The sequence below is a fragment of the Talpa occidentalis genome, unplaced genomic scaffold (genome assembly GCF_014898055.3).
Source record: "Talpa occidentalis isolate TD23 unplaced genomic scaffold, MPIMG_talOcc4v2.1 talOcc4.16, whole genome shotgun sequence".
Taxonomy (NCBI): Eukaryota; Metazoa; Chordata; class Mammalia; order Eulipotyphla; family Talpidae; genus Talpa; species Talpa occidentalis.
Genome location: NW_023601653.1, coordinates 64185277 through 64203382, shown reverse-complemented (window position 1 = coordinate 64203382; position 18106 = coordinate 64185277). Strand labels below are relative to the sequence as shown.

At 37.4% G+C, this 18106-nt stretch overlaps 1 protein-coding gene across 2 annotated transcripts; it reads right to left on the bottom strand.

Moving 5' to 3' along the window:
- Window positions 1–9870: 9870 nt before the first annotated feature.
- LOC119248338 (C-type lectin domain family 7 member A-like) lies at window positions 9871–17887 on the bottom strand. 2 transcript variants are annotated; one of them, XM_054696808.1, is made up of 7 exons: window positions 17793–17887; window positions 17429–17512; window positions 16702–16767; window positions 14801–14908; window positions 13771–13922; window positions 12551–12654; window positions 9871–10030 (listed from the first exon to the last, which is right to left on the bottom strand). In XM_054696808.1, exons 1-7 carry the CDS (start codon window positions 17881–17883, stop codon window positions 9910–9912), a joined length of 726 nt encoding a protein of 241 aa, XP_054552783.1. In that variant the 5' UTR covers window positions 17884–17887; the 3' UTR covers window positions 9871–9909. The 2 variants fall into 2 exon arrangements, with proteins under 2 accessions (XP_054552783.1, XP_054552784.1); XM_054696809.1 differs by having other exon boundaries at window positions 9871–10027.
- Between the last annotated feature and the right edge of the window lie 219 nt (window positions 17888–18106).

Below are 18106 nucleotides of genomic sequence, written 5' to 3'. Positions count from 1 at the left end.
ACTTCCCTAGAGCACATTCTACTTGGTCCCTTCCTGCCCAGCAGCTTGACAGCAGGGGCTGGGATCACATACCCACACTGGCTGATCATACCTGTGAGTTTGCTTTAGGGTTTCACAGCTGGAGGACGAGCTCCAGCAGGGACGCAGTGAGGACGTGCAGGCTCTGTTCACCTTGCACCTCTGCTCTAAGATAAGGAGGTGCTGCTTGATGTGTGACTGGCCTCAGAGAGACTGTATCAAAAGGAAGAGCCAATGACCACACCATTCAACATTCCCACGCAGAAAGTTTCCACTGCTGACTGTATCTGATTTACTCTACTCTGAGTCAGTAAGTGAACAGAGAACACAAATGCGAAATGATATGGACAATAAATCAATCCAAACCTGAGCTGTCACACCGTGAATAAATGGCCATCTAAGAAATTCACGAGATAAGAAATGATTGACAAAATATTGTTAAATATTTAAAAATAAATGTGATATCCATATTCTACCTGATGTGTCTTATTGTCTTATACTTTTATCTTTCACTAAAAATGAAAATAAATACACAATTTGTTTATATATATATATATATAATGGGAAAATGGATATATATTGCATACAATATATACATATATAATAGCACAGAATACATAAAGGTATCTAAATGTTGGCCTAAGGACACCCAGATTGTTTTATAGATCACAGTAAATACAAATACACACAATAGTGGGTTTATCTATCATATATATGCATATTTTACTGTGTTGGTTCTCTTTAAAGTGTCTGAAAAAACAGTCTTACTCATTAAATACTAAAAACTAGAGCAGAAAGAAAGACATAAATCTAAAATAATGAAAGTGTTTATATATATTTGGTTTAAAAGCATCAAAGTCAAAATCATTTGTTCTACTTTTGTAGTAAAACTGTCATGGTACGTTTTAAAATTGTATGTTTACTTCATCAGCTGTTCCATGCTCTATTTAAACCTACAAGTAGGCATGTATCAAACAGAAACAAAATCAGTTTTGAGATTGTCTGTCTTTTTCTCCTTGAGGTTTTTTGTTTGGTTTATTCTGTTTCTTTACTAGGATCTAAATGATTGCTTTCAGGGTGTAGTTGTCTGACAAAAATGAAGATAATGATGAACGTATGAAGAAATTCTCAAGACAACAGGTCTTTGTCATGAAGGCAATTTCAGGCTGTGGTCTCCCAGGCCTTAGGTGTGCTGACTCCGCCTGGCTGTGCTTCATCTATCTGTGCCTTGTATGTCAGGTTCCACAATTATTTCAATGAACAGAAATATATTTTATCAATTTTTTTTTCTTGCCACAAAATAGTGTATTTTATTAGCAATGTACAATTAAGCCAGTAAACTGACCTTGACCATGTGCTCTGGAGGGTGAGCAGAGTGACCTCTAAGCCCTCAGAGGGCTGGAGAGTGAAGGGTGGCTATAGTGATTTCTCCTCTTCCTCTGAAGATGCAGTGATTGAAGCCACTGACTGTGGAAGTCCTGACCTTGGTAGCAGGATGGAGAACAACCTCCTTGTGAGTGGAGCCAATTAGGGAGATGAGGCTTTAGGATCAGAATCTGTTAGTTGTTATTTATAAGCAGTTTTATAGATTAGGAACCAAATGGAAAATTGACTTTAAAATTGGCATACATTTATAGTAATTTGTTGCCTCTGCACTTTTTAAAATTTGTCCTGACTTATGTTTATCAATCTTTAATATTAACAAACCAACAAATACATATATACCCCCAATAATTGACAAACCACCAATAAAAAGTAATTATTAGCTATTCTAGCTCCTGGATGTTTTTGTTTTGTTTTTTTAAAGATTTATTTTATTTATATATACAAGAACTGAAATGTAGGCCAGAGGTGAGGGGTTTGGGGAGTAAAAGGATTCACCAGAGACAGAGTGGGGAACAGAACAGGCAGATCTACTGAAATATACTGCTAAGGGGAGCAGCAGGTGAGACAGGAGAGGTTGACTGCACCACATGGGTCAGTTCCCTGGCCAGGGATCAAACTCAGGCCCCAGTGACTGGCAATAGCTTGATAGCTAAGATTTTTTTTTTAAAGATTTATTTATTTATACAAGAACTGGGGTATAGGCCAGAGGTGCGGGAGGGTGAGAGAATTCACCAGAGACAGAATGGGGAGCAGAACAGGCAGATGGACCAAAGACACTGCTGAGAGGAGCAGCGGTAGAGGCAGGAGAGGTCTGCCACAACATGTGGCCAGCCAGGAATCGAACCCACACTGCAGACAGCTTCACAGTGCTGCACTCAACCCGCTGCACCACCAGGGAGGCCCAATAGCTGAGACTTTAACCCCTGTGCCACCAGGCAGGCCCCATGGACATTTAAGTAAATTTCCAGGGCTTATAATTAAAATTATAATAGGTTCTAGAAAATCTAGCAAACTTATACTTTGAAATATTTTAATAACAGTATCTAAGCAGTGAAAAATATCTTTAGATTTTGGGTACAGTACCTCTCCTTTGAATATTTTATCTTAATTTTCTATTTTCTTTTAATTTTCTATTAATAAATGGGGCTATTACTAGTCAGCTGATTTAAAAAAATTTCCTTCAAACTCTTTCCTGTCCTTTAGACACACACATCTTTGCACCTAAAATATCATAGGGCTTTTTATAATGTTTACTACAGATCTTTTCTATTTCATTTCTATATATCCTTTCAGATTAATATACACTAAAATATCATTAATGTTACATTTGTATTACACATAACAGAACACAAAATATTTTGATTGAAAGAATGGTAAGTAGTGGGGCCTCCCTGGTGGTGGCACAAGGGGTTAAGCACCGTACTGTGAAGCAATCTGCAGCTTTTGCAGCATGAGTTTGATCCCCGGCCAGCCAGAGAGCAACCCACATGGCGCAGCAGACCTCTCCTGTCTCCCCCGCTGCTCCCCTCAGCAGTGTATTTCAGTCAGTCGGCCTGTTCTGCTCCCCACTCTGTCTCTGGTGAATCCTCTCACCCCCCGCATCTCTGGCCTGTGCCCCAGCTCTTGTATGCATAAATAAATAAATCTTTAAAAAAAAAAAAGAATGATAAGTAGTGACCAAGATTTAAACCCAAAATAATATAAATCAATAAATACGTGCAATGTGAGACAGGGAGGGTGGAGAAAGAGAAGTTCCGGAAAAAAGATAACAGAACACAGTAGAATGCTAGCAAGGCATAACTTAGCGTGAACTTTTTAATAAAATAAGATTGGTTGTTAATTTTTTATATTGTTTATTATGGATAATTTTCAACTATTTGGTTATTTTTAAATTGCTAAAAACTAAATGAATGAAGCAAAATCATGAGTCCACAGTAGTATGTTATAGTAGACTGTGAGTAACAGGAATAATAGATTTAATTGGGAAATAGGCATTTGTGTGAACAGGAATGAAAGTGATGAAAGGAAATAGTTTGCTTTCTTATTCTAGAATATTTCCATGTGTAATTTTATGTCATTATCTATCATATTCATACATTTACTGCTAAATTATTGTGAGCATTTCTGTGGCAGGTTTGCCTCTAGTAACAAAAGATTTAGGCCATGATTTGCCTTCTCCAGTCACTGAATCTTCTGTCATTTTTCTTAATTTAGCTTCTACAGCAAAGGAAAAGTCTTTACTCAGAAAAGCTGTACAGAAGCAGAGCTACAATAAAAAAACGGGGCATGTTTCCTAAGTTTCCATTTACTTTTTCCCCACATATGTCAAACAAATAATTATGAAATAAGACTCAATTCAGGGCCTCCCCAGTGGTGCAGCGGTTGAGCGCTGGGTTGTGAAGCTGCCCGCAACCTCTGCAGCGCCGGTTGGATCCCCGGCTGCTCCCCGGCCACCGGAGGAGGGTCCCGCATGGCTCTCAGACCTCTCCTGCCGCCCGCTGCTCCCCTCGGCAGTGTACTTCGGTCCTTCTGCCTGCTCTGCAACCTGCTCTGGCTCTGGTGAATTCTCTCACCCTCCCGTGTCTCTGACTGTACCCAGTGCTCGTATAAATAAATAAATAAATAAATAAATAAATAAATAAATAAATAAATAAATCTTTAAAAAAAAAAAAGACTCAATTCAGTGGTTAATGTTCTGAATAGGAAACTTTAGACTCTCCTCTGTTTTGTCATAACTTATACACACACATATACTTTTTTTTTTACTGAAGTAACAATATTGTATATGTTACATATTTTAAAACCATTTTGGTGGAAACAGTAATGGAAAAGGTAACTTTGTAATATTTTCAGCTATCCCAAAATGTAAAAGACTGAATTCAGTATAAGTTGAAGAAATAAGAAGGCCATGGCATCTTTGAAGAGCTCTGTGATAACAATTCTCTTTGGGTTCCTGACAAAGGCCACTTTCATACTTCTGTAACAGGGTGGTCCCCAGAAAAGGGGGAGGTTTCAGGTTCTCTGCCCCACCCAAATGGAGGGTGGAGCTGAGCAGGGAAAGGAAAAGCTGCAGAGGAGACTGAGGAAGGAAGCATGATGGAGAGCCAGAAGAAGACCTGGAGGAGGCACGTGGAGCTGAGAGACATGTGAATGTCTCTTTTCTTTTGGTCGTGGACTGGGTGACACAGATGTGGGTGAGACCCATGGAGAGGAGACAATGGCGGTTTTTATCTTGATGTTGATTTTGCTCTTTTCCTTCCAGGCTTGTCTGGTTGTTTCTGACCCTTTTCTGTGGGTCCCCACTGGAAGATGCTTTAGACTTGTGGCAGGCTTTGGGGCCTTGCTCTGGGCCAATCCCATTTGGATGGAGTTTTACCCACGATGGGACGGGTAACTTTGGGTGCTTGATTTAGAAACTAGATTCTTTGCCTTTCCTGTATTGTTTCCTAATTGTATTAAAGTTCCTTCCCATTAAAGTCTCATATGTTTTGGTTGATGCGGCGGATGGCAGAACCCATTTAGAGCAGGCAGGTTTGCAGGGTTTGGGCTGCCCCTCTCCCTGTCCTGTAACACTTCTATTAGCCAATTTTCTCCTCTATTTCCAAATGCTGAATATTTTTACATTTCAATCTGTGGTCAATGTCAACTTGATATTTGAGTAAATTTGGGAGTAAAATACAAAGCTTAGATTGTTTGATAGTGTGGCTATGTCCCAGGTATCTATCCAAAGAACAAAACAAGCACTAATTCAAATGATACATACATAGATCTAAGAATCATACTTTTCACCAGTTCCTTCAACATGTTAGTTGTAATTATTTGAACTTAACAGTTGGGTCATCCCTTAGTGTGTTCTGAGACAGTGTGTTGTGTTTTTTTCTTGATTGCTTGTGTATAGATCTTATTTTACTTAAGTGTATATCTTCTAGAAATAGAAAGACATAAATAGTATTTTATAAACAAACAAATAAAAATACATCTATGCTCTGCCAAACCTGGGTGCTACTCATGTGGTCCGGCCAGAAACTGAAACATGAACCCTACATTAATGGCACTATAATGTTCCTCAGGCCATGACGATGGGTTACCGAGTGCTTGAGGAAATATTTCCACTCCTTCCCAGGTGTTGTGGGGAGGCCGCAGGCCAGCAAGGCAGGGAGGCCTGGCCGGGGACGGGGACTGAGAGCCTGGCAGCAACCAACCCCCAGCCAGGGTCGAATCTCTGAGCTTTCTCTTCTTCAGTCTCTCTCTGGCGTTCTCTCACACCATCTTGTGATCTCAACTCTCCTGTAGTCACGCCGCTAATCCTCTCAGAGCTGGCTTCACTGCTGCTTTTATTGCACCTCCAGGCTTTGGTGTCCACAGTCATGCATGTGCCCCGCATCCACGCTCCCAAGCGCCTTTCTTCTGCACCAACAGGATCAAGGCGGCAGGTGATAGCCACAGAGGCTAGTGGTGCAAAAAGCCTGATTAATTCACTTACATGCACCAGCATACTGGTAACAGTGTCTGAGGACCACACTAGGGTACTTGTAATTGATAACACAGGAGAGAGTAACTGCTCCAGAATATTATCAATGAACTTGTGGTCCATAACCCTAGACTATCTAATGAGAGTGGGGAATGCAACTGTCCCCCCTCTTTCATGTCCCCAGATTCCTTTCCTTTTTATTTCATGTTCATTTATCACTGAGGAAGCAGTTTTTCTAGTACTGACTCTGCTGTCCTTTAACATGGTACTACTTGCTGATAAAACACAAGTCTGAGAGTCTGGCTTTATTTTTTTTAAAAAAGATTCATTTATATATGCATACAAGAACTGAGGTATAGGCTAGTGGTGTGGGGGTGAGAAGACACATCAGAGACAGAGTGGGAACAGAACAGACCAATCAACTGAAATACACTGCTGAGGGGAGCAGCGGGCTAGTCAGGAGAGGTCTGCTGCACCATGTGGGTAGCTCCCTGGCCAGAGATTGAATTATGCTGCAGTGGCTGCTGATAGCTTCATAGGTTGTGTCTTAACCCTTGTGCCACCAGGGAGGCCCCAGAGTCTGGCTTTCTGAGCATCAGCCATATGAACTGGTTTGTTTGGTAACAAACTATGGGCTTGACCAGAATACAGGGCTTGGAGATAGACCTTTGGGACTGGGAGAAGCTAATAACCAGTTCTAGCTGAAGTAGTTATTAGCTGTACTAGTGCTTTCCTTGGGAACCAGAGTCTGTGTCCTCTCTCCTCACAGATGAGGATCCCCAGCTACATTCACTCTCACTCTGCAAAGGAGCCAAAACATGCTGGCTGGAGCCTACAAATTAACAAAAAACATCCAGGTGTGTCATTTACTGCGAGGTAGCTGGAGTTGATTTGAGATTGAGTGTCCTCTCTTCTGCAGTGGTGGGTAGAAGTCAGAACCACCTGTTGTGGCTGCATATTAATCCCTCCAGAATGACTCTGGGAAAGGGGCCTTTGGAGATGATGCCCTGCTCCCCATGAAATGATTCTAAGGTTTTCTAATATGACCAGAATATTGACTGTTATTAACTAAAAGCTAACAAGACATTTAAATGAATTCATTGTGTAATAACCCCACGATCAGTATTTTGGACAATTAGAAAACAGTGTTCAGAATGATATTTTTATGGTTGACACAAAGGGTTTTATCCCTCTCTTTGCAAACCAGTATTAAAAGAACTTTCCCAGAATCTAGCTAGACAAGAAAGAAAAGACACTTAAACCTAAGCAGATTTTCTTGCCATTATTTGTTAAGGAATGTAAATACCTCCTCAGATATTAGATTTAGCTTTTCGAGGAGTTTTTGTTTCAAATGTTTTTACACTTAGGACCTAGAAAAAAAAGATTGAAAACTGAAAGATCTGTTGATGTTTTCTTTTGTCTGTCTTCCCCCTTTTGTTGTATCTATTCTGGGAGTAAACTATTTTGGATTTTCTAGTAAGCTGTAGACAGTGCTTATTGGTTGGAAAACTTAAATTGCCAACTGTGTTAGAGGAACATTAAAGAGCAAACTCTGAGCCTCTGAAATTCATTGACTGAATTCCACCCTCTCGTATTCTACAGACTCCACACTCAACTCCATGCAGAAGAGCTCAGGTGATGAGAATTACAACTCCCAGCATGCCATAGCCTGAATTCCTGAATGGAGGGCCAGTGGGGACTAGAGGGCAAGTTAAGCAGTCATGCTTAGCATTTAACTGAAAATACATGTGTGCTCTTACTCTTGCTTTTTTGCTTAAACTTGCATCTGGCATTGCTAGAAAGAGAAATTGCTGGAAGGAGAGGCACATGGAGGAGACAGTGAAGAAAAGACAAAGACACTGGAGTAGAGATATTAAAACTATTATCTCTTGGATATTCAGTCTTATTTTTTTTTTTTTTGAGATGTTAGTTTGAAATACAAACAGCAATGAAGATCAATATTACCTCAATTAAAGACTTAATCAGATCTTTTTTTAAAAATTTATTTATGCATACAAGATTGGGGTACAGGCCAGAGGTGCAGGGGCGGTGAGAGGATTCACCAACAAAAGAGTGGGAAGCACCAACAGGCAGATTGACTGAAATACACTGCTGAGGGGAGCAGCGGGTGAGACAGGAGAGGTCTGCTGTGCCATGGGGCAGCTCCCTGGCCAGCCAGGGATCAAACTTGTGCTGCAGAGCCTGCTGATAGCTCCATAGTGCTTTGCTTAACCCCTTGTGCCACCATGGAGGCCCTTAATTAGATCTCTAATTGTCAGTTGGGAATTATTCATAAAATATAAAGTATTATTATAAAGTATTATTTATAAAATATCTATATTTGTTAAGCCTGTGAGAAACTACCATGGAAATAAAAATTCTAAAATATGTATAGCCTTTGATTAATAAAAATACATACATGGGTGGTCTTGGAAGGTGTAATAACAGGAATGGCACAGTGCAGGTTCTCTATAATCCATGCAGATGGGGTAATGGAGGAGTGAGTCCTGGAGCCCTCGGTGGCTTTTCAGGCTTTTATTGGGATTTCACAGGTAGACGGAAGGCAGTGCTACTAGGGGGCCAGGAGGCTGGCAGGCCTCCCAGCCCCCAGCAAATCTTCACTCTTTCTGGACTCTCCGGCGTTCTCTGGTGGTCTCTGCTGCTCTGGTGGTTCTGCTTCTCTCGTTCTCATTCGTTCTGCTTCTGCTGGTGTATCCGTGACGCCGCCCTTATATGCCCAGTCTTACCCCAGGTGAATCCCATCTACATAGGCCCACACCCTACTCCAGGTGCCCGCCATCAGGCATGCATGCAGGACCGCAAGGATCCATCATCTATCCTGATGGCGGGAGGGCAGAAAAGCCTGATAACATTTTCACTTACCATACAGAAGGATTCCTAAGATACCGCATAAGATTATTCACCTTGTAGAAAGAAAAATATTAAGTAAATTGGCACATTTGGGTACATTGACACTTTATGGAAAGATTTGTCACATAAGGAAAAATGTTCAATGTTTTTGGCACATATGTGCAAACACACATACATAAAATATGTCATAAAATTTAAAGTCTAATGTTTTGGTGAAATATTGCTACTGACCAGTTCTTATATTTTAAAAATCTGTATGTCACAAAATTGAGAAAATTTCAATTATGGTTATTTTGAAGTCTTTTTACTTATAAAGTTATTCTGCTTTGTGTAAAGAGAAATTCACAGGAAAAGGACTAATAAGTGTTCTGGAAATACAGGTTTTTCATGGAACTGAGAAAATTACGGAAAATATTTTATTTTAAAATAAGATTTTAAATATTTAAAAAAAATATTGCTTACAGAAGATCAAGATTTGCTGCATGTGCTTATAAAAACATTAATATAATTTTAATGACTTTTGCAACAGGGTACAAAAGGTGAACACTTTAAAAAAAACAGGCATGATCAGTTTCATAAATAGATAATTGAACATTGAAATGACAAAACACATCCTTTTAGTTGGTGAAAATTTTATTGCCAAAATCAGGTTGGTAACACACTGTGAACATAAAATTGGGAGGAGCAGGGGGGCTCTTGAGCATTGCATCTGAGATGAAAAGTGTACAGCTTCATGAAGAGTAATTATTGAATAGATATCAAAATTTAAATATATATATTTGATAAAAATGTAACACCGCAAGAGCTTTACCTTTATTGAAATTCTCTATGATCAGGATAATATAATAATATTACTGTCTGCAGCATTTTCTCTACTTGCAATTGTCTGGGACAAATATAAATATCCTTTGGATTAAATTGGTTAAATAGATGTTGGCATGTCCATTTAGGGTAGGAAAATACTTGCAGTTTTTTATGAAAAATGAGGTAATTCCTTATGCACTGACATGGAACAAATCTTGATTTATCATTGTTCAGAGAAGTTTCGAGAGATCATAATCTTTATAAATCATGAGTAGGTGATAATGTGTGATTGCCCTAATTTTTTACATAATAGGCAATAAAAAATGAAAATATGAATACTGATTAGGGCAATTCTTCAATTATAAATGCTTTTCACAAATGTAATACAACACATTAGTACAAACACCGTTAATGATCAATGTCTTCTTGACGCGTCCACATGCTGCATCAGACGTAGAGGTGGTCTCTTGAAAATTTCTGCTTCAGAGAACATATTCACTTCAGAAAGTCATTATTTAGGCAAATTTTGAACATCATATATTTGAAGTGTATATAGGCAACTATTTTAATGTACATAAAAATCTTGTGACAGATATATTGTCCTAAAATGGCAAACTATAATTATATATAAAATAATAGCAATGTTAGCAATGGACAAGCATAGATAAAATAAATGTAGAAAAGTTGGTGTAGAGGGAGATGCACTCATGGATTTGGCATTCAGCTTTGGAAAATTCCTCTGAGAATTCTGAAACTTCTGAAGGTGTTTAATATAATAAATTCATTATGTGACACAAGGTAACAAGAGATAAAGGTATTTCCAGTTTCCTGTGACTCAGATGACTATGCACAGCGCATGTGTCCCCAGTGCTGCTCATGGGAGGGCATGTTCATCACTGAGCATAATGTCTCCACACCAAACACAGCGATAAAATTTTGTGAAATTGAGCCATGAGTATAGGGAACATGGACTTTAAAATTTAGAACTAGAGGGCCTCCCTGGTGGTGCAGCGGTTGAGCACTGGGTTGCGAAGCTGCCCACAACCTCTGCAGCACGGGTTTGATCCCCGGCTGCTCCCCAGCCACCGGAGGAGGGTCCCACATGGCACGCAGACCTCTCCTGCCGCCCGCTGCTCCCCTCAGCAGTGTACTTTGGTCCTTCTGCCTGCTCTGCTCCCCGCTCTTACTCTGGTAAATTCTCTCATCCTCCTGCGCTTCTGACTGTCCCCAGTGCTTGTATAAATAAATAAATTAATATTTAAAAAAAAATTTAGAACTAGAAAAAATATTACTTAATTTTGTCACCAAATGCTCTGAATCTGAGAGTACTTTTTTCAGATTACAAAAGTAACAGTGAAACAACAGCAACTTTAAAAATATCCTGCTTATTGTTTCACTGTTACTTTTGTAATCTGAAAAAAGTACTCTCAGATTCAGAGCATTTGGTGACAAAATTAAGTAATAATTTTTTTCTAGTTCTAAATTTTTTTTAAAAGATTAATTAACTTAAATAAGGGACCAGGAAAATGAGTAACTATAAGAAAGTGAAAATCAAAATCAACAAAAAACTATGAACCAGAGACACTCTATGGGGGGTGGGAGGTGGGGAGCGGAGGGATTGGGTCAAAGTAAGGGGGTTGCAATCGTATGGGGAATATAAAAATAAAATTTATTTAAAAAAAAATCCTGCTTATTATCTCAGTAAATGTTTAGGGTTTATCATTATCTTTCATTTTCTTCATGGTTTTTTTCTTGAACCCCCTTTGTCAGAAATGTTTCCTGGTTACCCTTCCCTTCCCATTATCTTAACATTATCTTATTCACTTGAGTTTGCAAGGGCTCAGGACTTAGATTTCTTCATGACCATTTCCAGCCTCATAGTAGTAACACTGTCTACACACTGAGATAAGACAGATTTGCGCCCCACACAGACTTCTCATTAGAATTTCATGATCATGTACCAAAATTCCCCAGGGAAATCCAAATTAATAGATAAATGTTTGCTAGATTTATTAATCTTATACTAAATTGAAATCAAGGTATTCTCCATAAGATTTAATGCAACATTCTTACAATTTCTGAACTAAAAACTGGAAACACCCCTGATCATCTTCCGTATACATTTGAAACATTTCAATATAGCATATTTCACCAGAACCAAGTCTGCCAATCTTCATCAAGATTCCTCTTCTCTCCCCTGATGACTACAACTAAGGATCCCTACATTCAAATTTATATTCCCCCCACAAAAACCCACCAAGTTTATCACACCTCCCCCATGTTCACCCCCACCCCTGCATCAGGATGAAGAGCCACAGAGTAGTATGTATGCTCAGTATGTGTACTCACTCTATAGTCCTGAACTATGTGGACACTCAGTATACTGTATTTCAGTAACCCTTGGCTCTCACATTGTCTCCAACTTGATTAGGTATACTATATACATACTTTTTTCTTAATTTTCTAAATAGCAAGAGCTAAAAATTTTTGCTGAAACTAATAAGAGACAACTAACCAAGAATATTGCAGACTTTGCAAAACAATGGCATCAGTGATGTTAATTACTACACTGGATATTCAAAATTACTAAAGGTTTATTTGGAAAAGAATTTTTTGGTTGTTTAATCACATCAAGTAAGCAACTACAAAATAAACTTATAGGGAGAGTTGGGTTTAGACTTTTCCTACTTGTTATATTTTTACCCTTTCTTCCAACCACTCCTGTCAAAACAACTAGAATGAATGAGTATTTTAAGAAAGATGCAAAAGCAAAATATTCACAATGTTGGGAAGTATCATCCATGAAACAACATGTGAAAAAGTAATGCTCTTTAGGTCTGATTATTTGAAGTTCTGAGGTTAGCATTTTGTTGCCAGTATTAAATTGAGATCACGTAGGATTAAAGATGTTCTTGGCATCCCCAAGTATTACCTGCTCTTGACCTATATGACTCATTTACTGATATTGAAAGGGAGGCGGAAAACAAAATAAAAACTTACAGTTTCCCAGAAGGACTTGAGCCATCCTGCCACAACCAGGATTTGTCAGGTTTTTTCTGTAAACCAACCCAGTGATCGTATTTTATTTTTGATTGAATGAATCTCTGTAGGGAAACCAGAATTACTACTGTTATTCATAATACCAATGATAACACATTACCTACAAAAGACACTCATAAAACATTGAGCCTATTTGCCTTCAAACACTCTTACAAAAATTGAAGCATTAATTTCTCTATTGTGCTGAGAAAAAATGAAATGAAAAATCCCTGAATAAATGAATAAGGAACTCTTTGTAAGTGGATAAAAGATATCAAAAAGGGATATAATGTATGTAAAATAAAATCCCCACATACAGTAAGATGTAAGAGAACAGCGGGGTGGAGAGCAAAGTGTGGAGGGCCCCAGTGGACCATGGTGGAGTATTCTTGATGACTTGGTGCCGGTGTGGCGTGGCATCACACACCTGAAGGGTGTTATTCTATGATCCTCTAAATCATTTACAAAGTTCTAAAAAAATGACCTCTTTAAAAATAATTTTTTAAAAATATATAATTTAAAAATAAATCCGTAAGTAAAATATAAAAGGAAAGGAGATAAATAATACAATGGTAGCCGAAAAAAAAGAGGTAAATATGACATCATCAAGCCTAGAAAATCTCTTCATCTGAAAACACTTTTAAGAACATGAGAGGACATCATTCAAATCTAGAGATATCTAGGTAATTTAGTTTTAAGTACAAATAAAATATTCCTATAAATCAATAAGAAAATATTATTCAGGCCTCCCCAGTGGTGCAGCGGTTGAACAATGGGTTGTGAAGCTGCCCGCAGCCTCTGCAGCGCCGGTTGATCCCTGGCCGCCAGGTGAGGGTCCCACATGGCGTGCAGACCTCTCCTGCCGCCCGCTGCTCCCCTCAGCAGTGTACTTCCTCAGTCTGCCTGCTCTGTTCCCCGCTCTGGCTCTGGTGAATTCTCTCACCCTCCTGCGCTTCTGACTATACCCAGTGCTTGTATAAATAAATAGATAAATCTCAAAAAAAAAAAAAAAGAAAGAAAAAGAAAATATTATTCAATAGAAACAAGTGGAAAATATTAAGACTGGAACGAAATCAGCCAAATAATACAGGTGTTTCCCATTGAAGGGAAGCCTAAACACTTGTCCTAATTCAAGACACACATCTCATTAAGCACTTACTCAGGTTGGATAAAGCAAATACCTGCTCCTCCTCATCATCAATCTTAATGAGATTAGAATGAAGTTTCTGGCATTTCTTCTTACTCTCTTTCCATGTTTTCTCTTTAGTTGAAAAATAGTAGCAGCTTCTTCCACAGCAGGACCATTGTCCTTCATGTATGTCACAGCCTTTCTCTTGAAAACAAAAGCCACCATGACCTTCAACCTCAAGGCCACATAGAGACTTGTACTTTCTATGTATTTCATTACTTACTTCAGGAAATAACAGAGAACAGACGCTCTTCCCTGTGCACCAAATATTTACGTGTTAGGAATCGTTCCTCTCCAAAATGTGTAGATAAAAATACTGTGGTGTCAGAGACTGTCTCTGACAGACCCAAAGCCATTATTAAAATAACAGAGAGTGGGCCTCCCTGATGGCACAGGCAGTTGGCGCCACACTGTGAAGTTGTCCGCAGCCTCTGCAGCGTTGGTTTGATCCCGGCTGGCAGTGAGGGTCCCACGTGGCAAGGCAGACCTCTTCTGTCTCGCCTGCTGCTCCCCTCAGCAGTGTATTTCATCAGTCTGCCAGTTCTGTTCCCCACTCTGTCTCTGGTGAATCCTCTCACCCTCCCGCGCATCTGGCCTGTACCCCAGTTCTTGTATAAAAATAAATAAAATCTTAAAAAAATAAATAAAAGTTAAAAATAAAATAACACTGAGGAATCTTAACTTCTCAGATAAAAATAAACTTCAGCAATTTGGAATAGCTTTCCCCAAAAGAAAAAAATCCATCAAATTGAATATATGAGAATGGTTTTAATTGCAAGGAACATATATTGAGAAAAATGTATCTTCAAGTATAAACCACTAAAATAATCAAATCAACCTAAGAGTATAATAGATAGCTTTTACTTTGGTAATTCAAGGCTTCAATTGGCTATAAAAAATGGATTTGATAAGAAAGATGAGCAAAAGTAAAGGTCCTGATGAAGTCCAGCAAAATGAGAAAGGAAGAATTAATTCCATGAAAAAAAATCTGTAAGGTGTCCACTTAAGTATTCAGTACATACCTCTAGTAGGTGGTAAAACTGAGGGAGCTTGAGTTTCTGGTGAGAAAGTACTTTTTTCACTTGTATCTTTCTTATCTTGTATTTCATAGCAAGAAGAAAACTGAAAAACTTCCATTCATATTATAAAATTAAAGATCATAATAGTTTTAATACATCACTTTATTATGATTTCTTACTCTAATTTTAAATAGCACAGTAAATAATGTTGACTAAATACAATTGAGAAAATGTAGGTTAAAAGACTTTGAAGTGTCAAAATGAAAAAGTATATTTAAATATGATGACTTTGTATTATTTTTAAAATATGTAAAACAGTAACCAACATTTATAAAGCACAAATTATATAACCTGTGTGCATGAAAGTAACAAGGCACATCACTATCATAGTTTAAAAGCTATATATGATAATACATATTTTGTGGGGGCTTTTGTATGTTTAAGAATATTTTTATTTTGCCTTCATTTTTAATAAGCAAATGAAGACTCCTAGGAGCATTTTATAGGATACTATACATTTTGTAGGATACTATACATTTTATAGTATCCTATAAAATGCTCTTTGTAGATAGATCAAGCACTTCCAAAATATAAATTCCTATATACAATGAGCACTTTATCTAAAAAGAATATTAAGTAAATTAAGTATGTGTACAGATTTAGGACAAGCTGACATTATATAACCAGCCAAGCACGCAAAACACAATGTAGTGTAAAATGGAGAAAGTGGGTTTGCAAATAAACTTCAAAAACTAAACTAACATTTTATTATCAAATGCAGAAAATATATAATTTGCTAGAATAAATAAGGTTCACTTCACATGAAAAACACACCTCAGAACATGTATAAATGATGGGTGACTCTCACTGAGATTAGTTAACCACAGCAAACACTGACTGAACAGAAGTGCATGTGGTGAAACACTAGGTTGTATGTTTTATCACTCACTTTTGTGACTCTGTGGTAGATAACACGCATGTACCAAATTTGACATTCATTTTCAATTGCTGTTGGCATCATGGGTTTTGAGAAATCTATACAGTATGAAAAAGGTAAAAATACTCAAGAATGAAAAATATTTTAGGAAAAAATGTTTTCATGCATATGTATAATCTCACGGTGTAAATTTCAAGGCAAGATTTTTGTTTCCCATAAAATAGATCATTGTTCTATGAATGGTTTTCCCTGTCTTAATGCATTCCTTTGTCTCCTCCTGCATTGCATCATCTTACTCTAGTCTTCATTTGTTGGTACAAATGATATGCCAGTTAAAATGAAAATCATCTTACATGTAGAAAATGTCTGGATTTTTAAAACCAAAAACTAATAAAATCCTTTCTAAATGAAAAAGAAACTATAACCAGGAAAAAATAAAATATGAACTCATGTGTATGCTCTCTACTATCAAAGTAATGTTTGTGAATGTAGTTTTCAATGTTTTACTTAATATTTGCATTCAGAGCTAAATGTTGCTATGTCTCTGCATTCAGTAAATGATTATCTTGGGCTCAGTGAATTCACACAGGGAGAGTGCAGAGAACTACTTTTGATGTGAAAGAGTTTAAATTTATGAGGCAAATAGCAACTTCTAAAAATTCACCAAAATGTAGACATATGAAGTATGACTCTCTAAGTGTGCGAATATTAAAAAACATACAACTGCCTTCTAATAGTTTCCTATGAGTGCAGGGAATTTAAAAATGCCTAACACAGTCTAAAATATTTTTATAAAGTTGCATACCTAGGTGAACCTACTTCTAGCCACTTCCATTTCAGCAGATACAGTTGTTCATCTAACACTTAAGTTTGTCCTTTTTTCATATTGTTTTCCTACTCAATGAGTTTTTCCTAACCAGAGCCTTCTGAATAACCCCTCCTGACCTTACATCAGGTCAATTCTTACCTCCTTCAGGAATGACTTCAGGATAGTATATTCCCTTCATCTGATATCTCCATGCCATCATCACAACTGCAATAATATTTTATTTTAACCTCTTAAAAAAAATTTTAATGAGCTCATTAAGAAACCTGTTACACTGAGTTATTAAGAACTGACTTTTTTCTTTCTTGATCTTTGGTGCAATGCAAAATTTCTGACGCATGGGAGACACTCAAAATTTTTCATTCCAAGATTTAAACTAATATCTCAAGAAAAAGGTATTGAAAGCATGTGTTGACACAAAAGATTTTTAAATCATAGACTATACATCCAAATGATGAATTAATTTGTTCATATATAAGAAAGAGCAAATATGTCCTTTGTGATTTAGCATGATTGTAGTATATGTGATAAGGTAGACAATATTCAAGTAAAAATTCTTCCAATTATCTGATCATATGAAAAAAGTTATCCAATATAAAAATGAATTTGAATATATATGTAAACCACAACTGTACATATTAGCATTATTTCTGTGCTGTTATGGCTGTTACACTATTTTTTGTGGCATTAAAACCAATCACAAAATAACAAAATCATCATAATCTTCAGTATTACCATGAATACAACCCGACTACTAACATTTTTATAGAATTTGTAGTTTACAAAGATCCAGAAGGGGATCAGCTTAAGTATCTCATTTTTCATCCTGGCTCATTTTTCTCATAAGAAATATGTATCTGATACTCACACAAATATCCTAAGCCCATGGCTTTTAGCAGGACTAAAAAGCATAAAATTCCCAGGTTTACTGCAATAACATATCTTGGAAACACTGCATGAAGTCAAAAACAAAGTATATAGTAAGATTTAGCATACCAAAGCCCTCAGTATTAGAACAAAATGGAAATTATTTCTAAAATCTAAAATTGACTTATATTCTGCTTAGGAAAACAATCTCCTGGTCATTTTTCTCATAAAATACTACAACGAAAATCTACCCTTTAATTTATAAAGAACCAAGTACAAATATAAATGTAGATAGGCACACTTACCAAGGATTTTTTTCTTACTTGACATAACTGAGTTTGCAGAATTCAGGAAAAAAACTTTACCTCCACTTTTGTGAGTTGAGTGTCTTTCATCCTTTTGTTTCTTTGAAGTGCGTGATTTCAGCTCCTTGTGTATCATCCTGTCCTCACTCATTTGAAAGCTGAAGGCAAAAATAGTGCAAGAATTGCTGTTTCATAGGCATAATTAATAACACTGAAAAATGGAAGCCTTCCTCATGACATAATAGAGTGAGAGAACAGAATGATGCCCCTGGAGTCATAAATCCTCTCTTGGAGTGTGAGGAAAAGCAAAAATCACTGGATTCAATAAAGGTGGCTCAAGCGTAACATTAAATAAGTGAAGTTCAACTTGCAAT

Coding starts and splice junctions, on each gene's coding strand:
- LOC119248338 (XM_054696808.1), bottom strand. CDS start 17,883: ATGAGTGAGGACAGGATGATACACAAGGAGCTGAAATCACGCACTTCA. Junction 14,909..16,701: donor TGAAGTCATTCCTGAAGGAG/GTAAGAATTGAC, acceptor TATGAATGGAAG/TTTTTCAGTTTTCTTCTTGC. Junction 12,655..13,770: donor TTGATGATGAGGAGGAGCAG/GTATTTGCTTTA, acceptor GTTTCCCTACAG/AGATTCATTCAATCAAAAAT.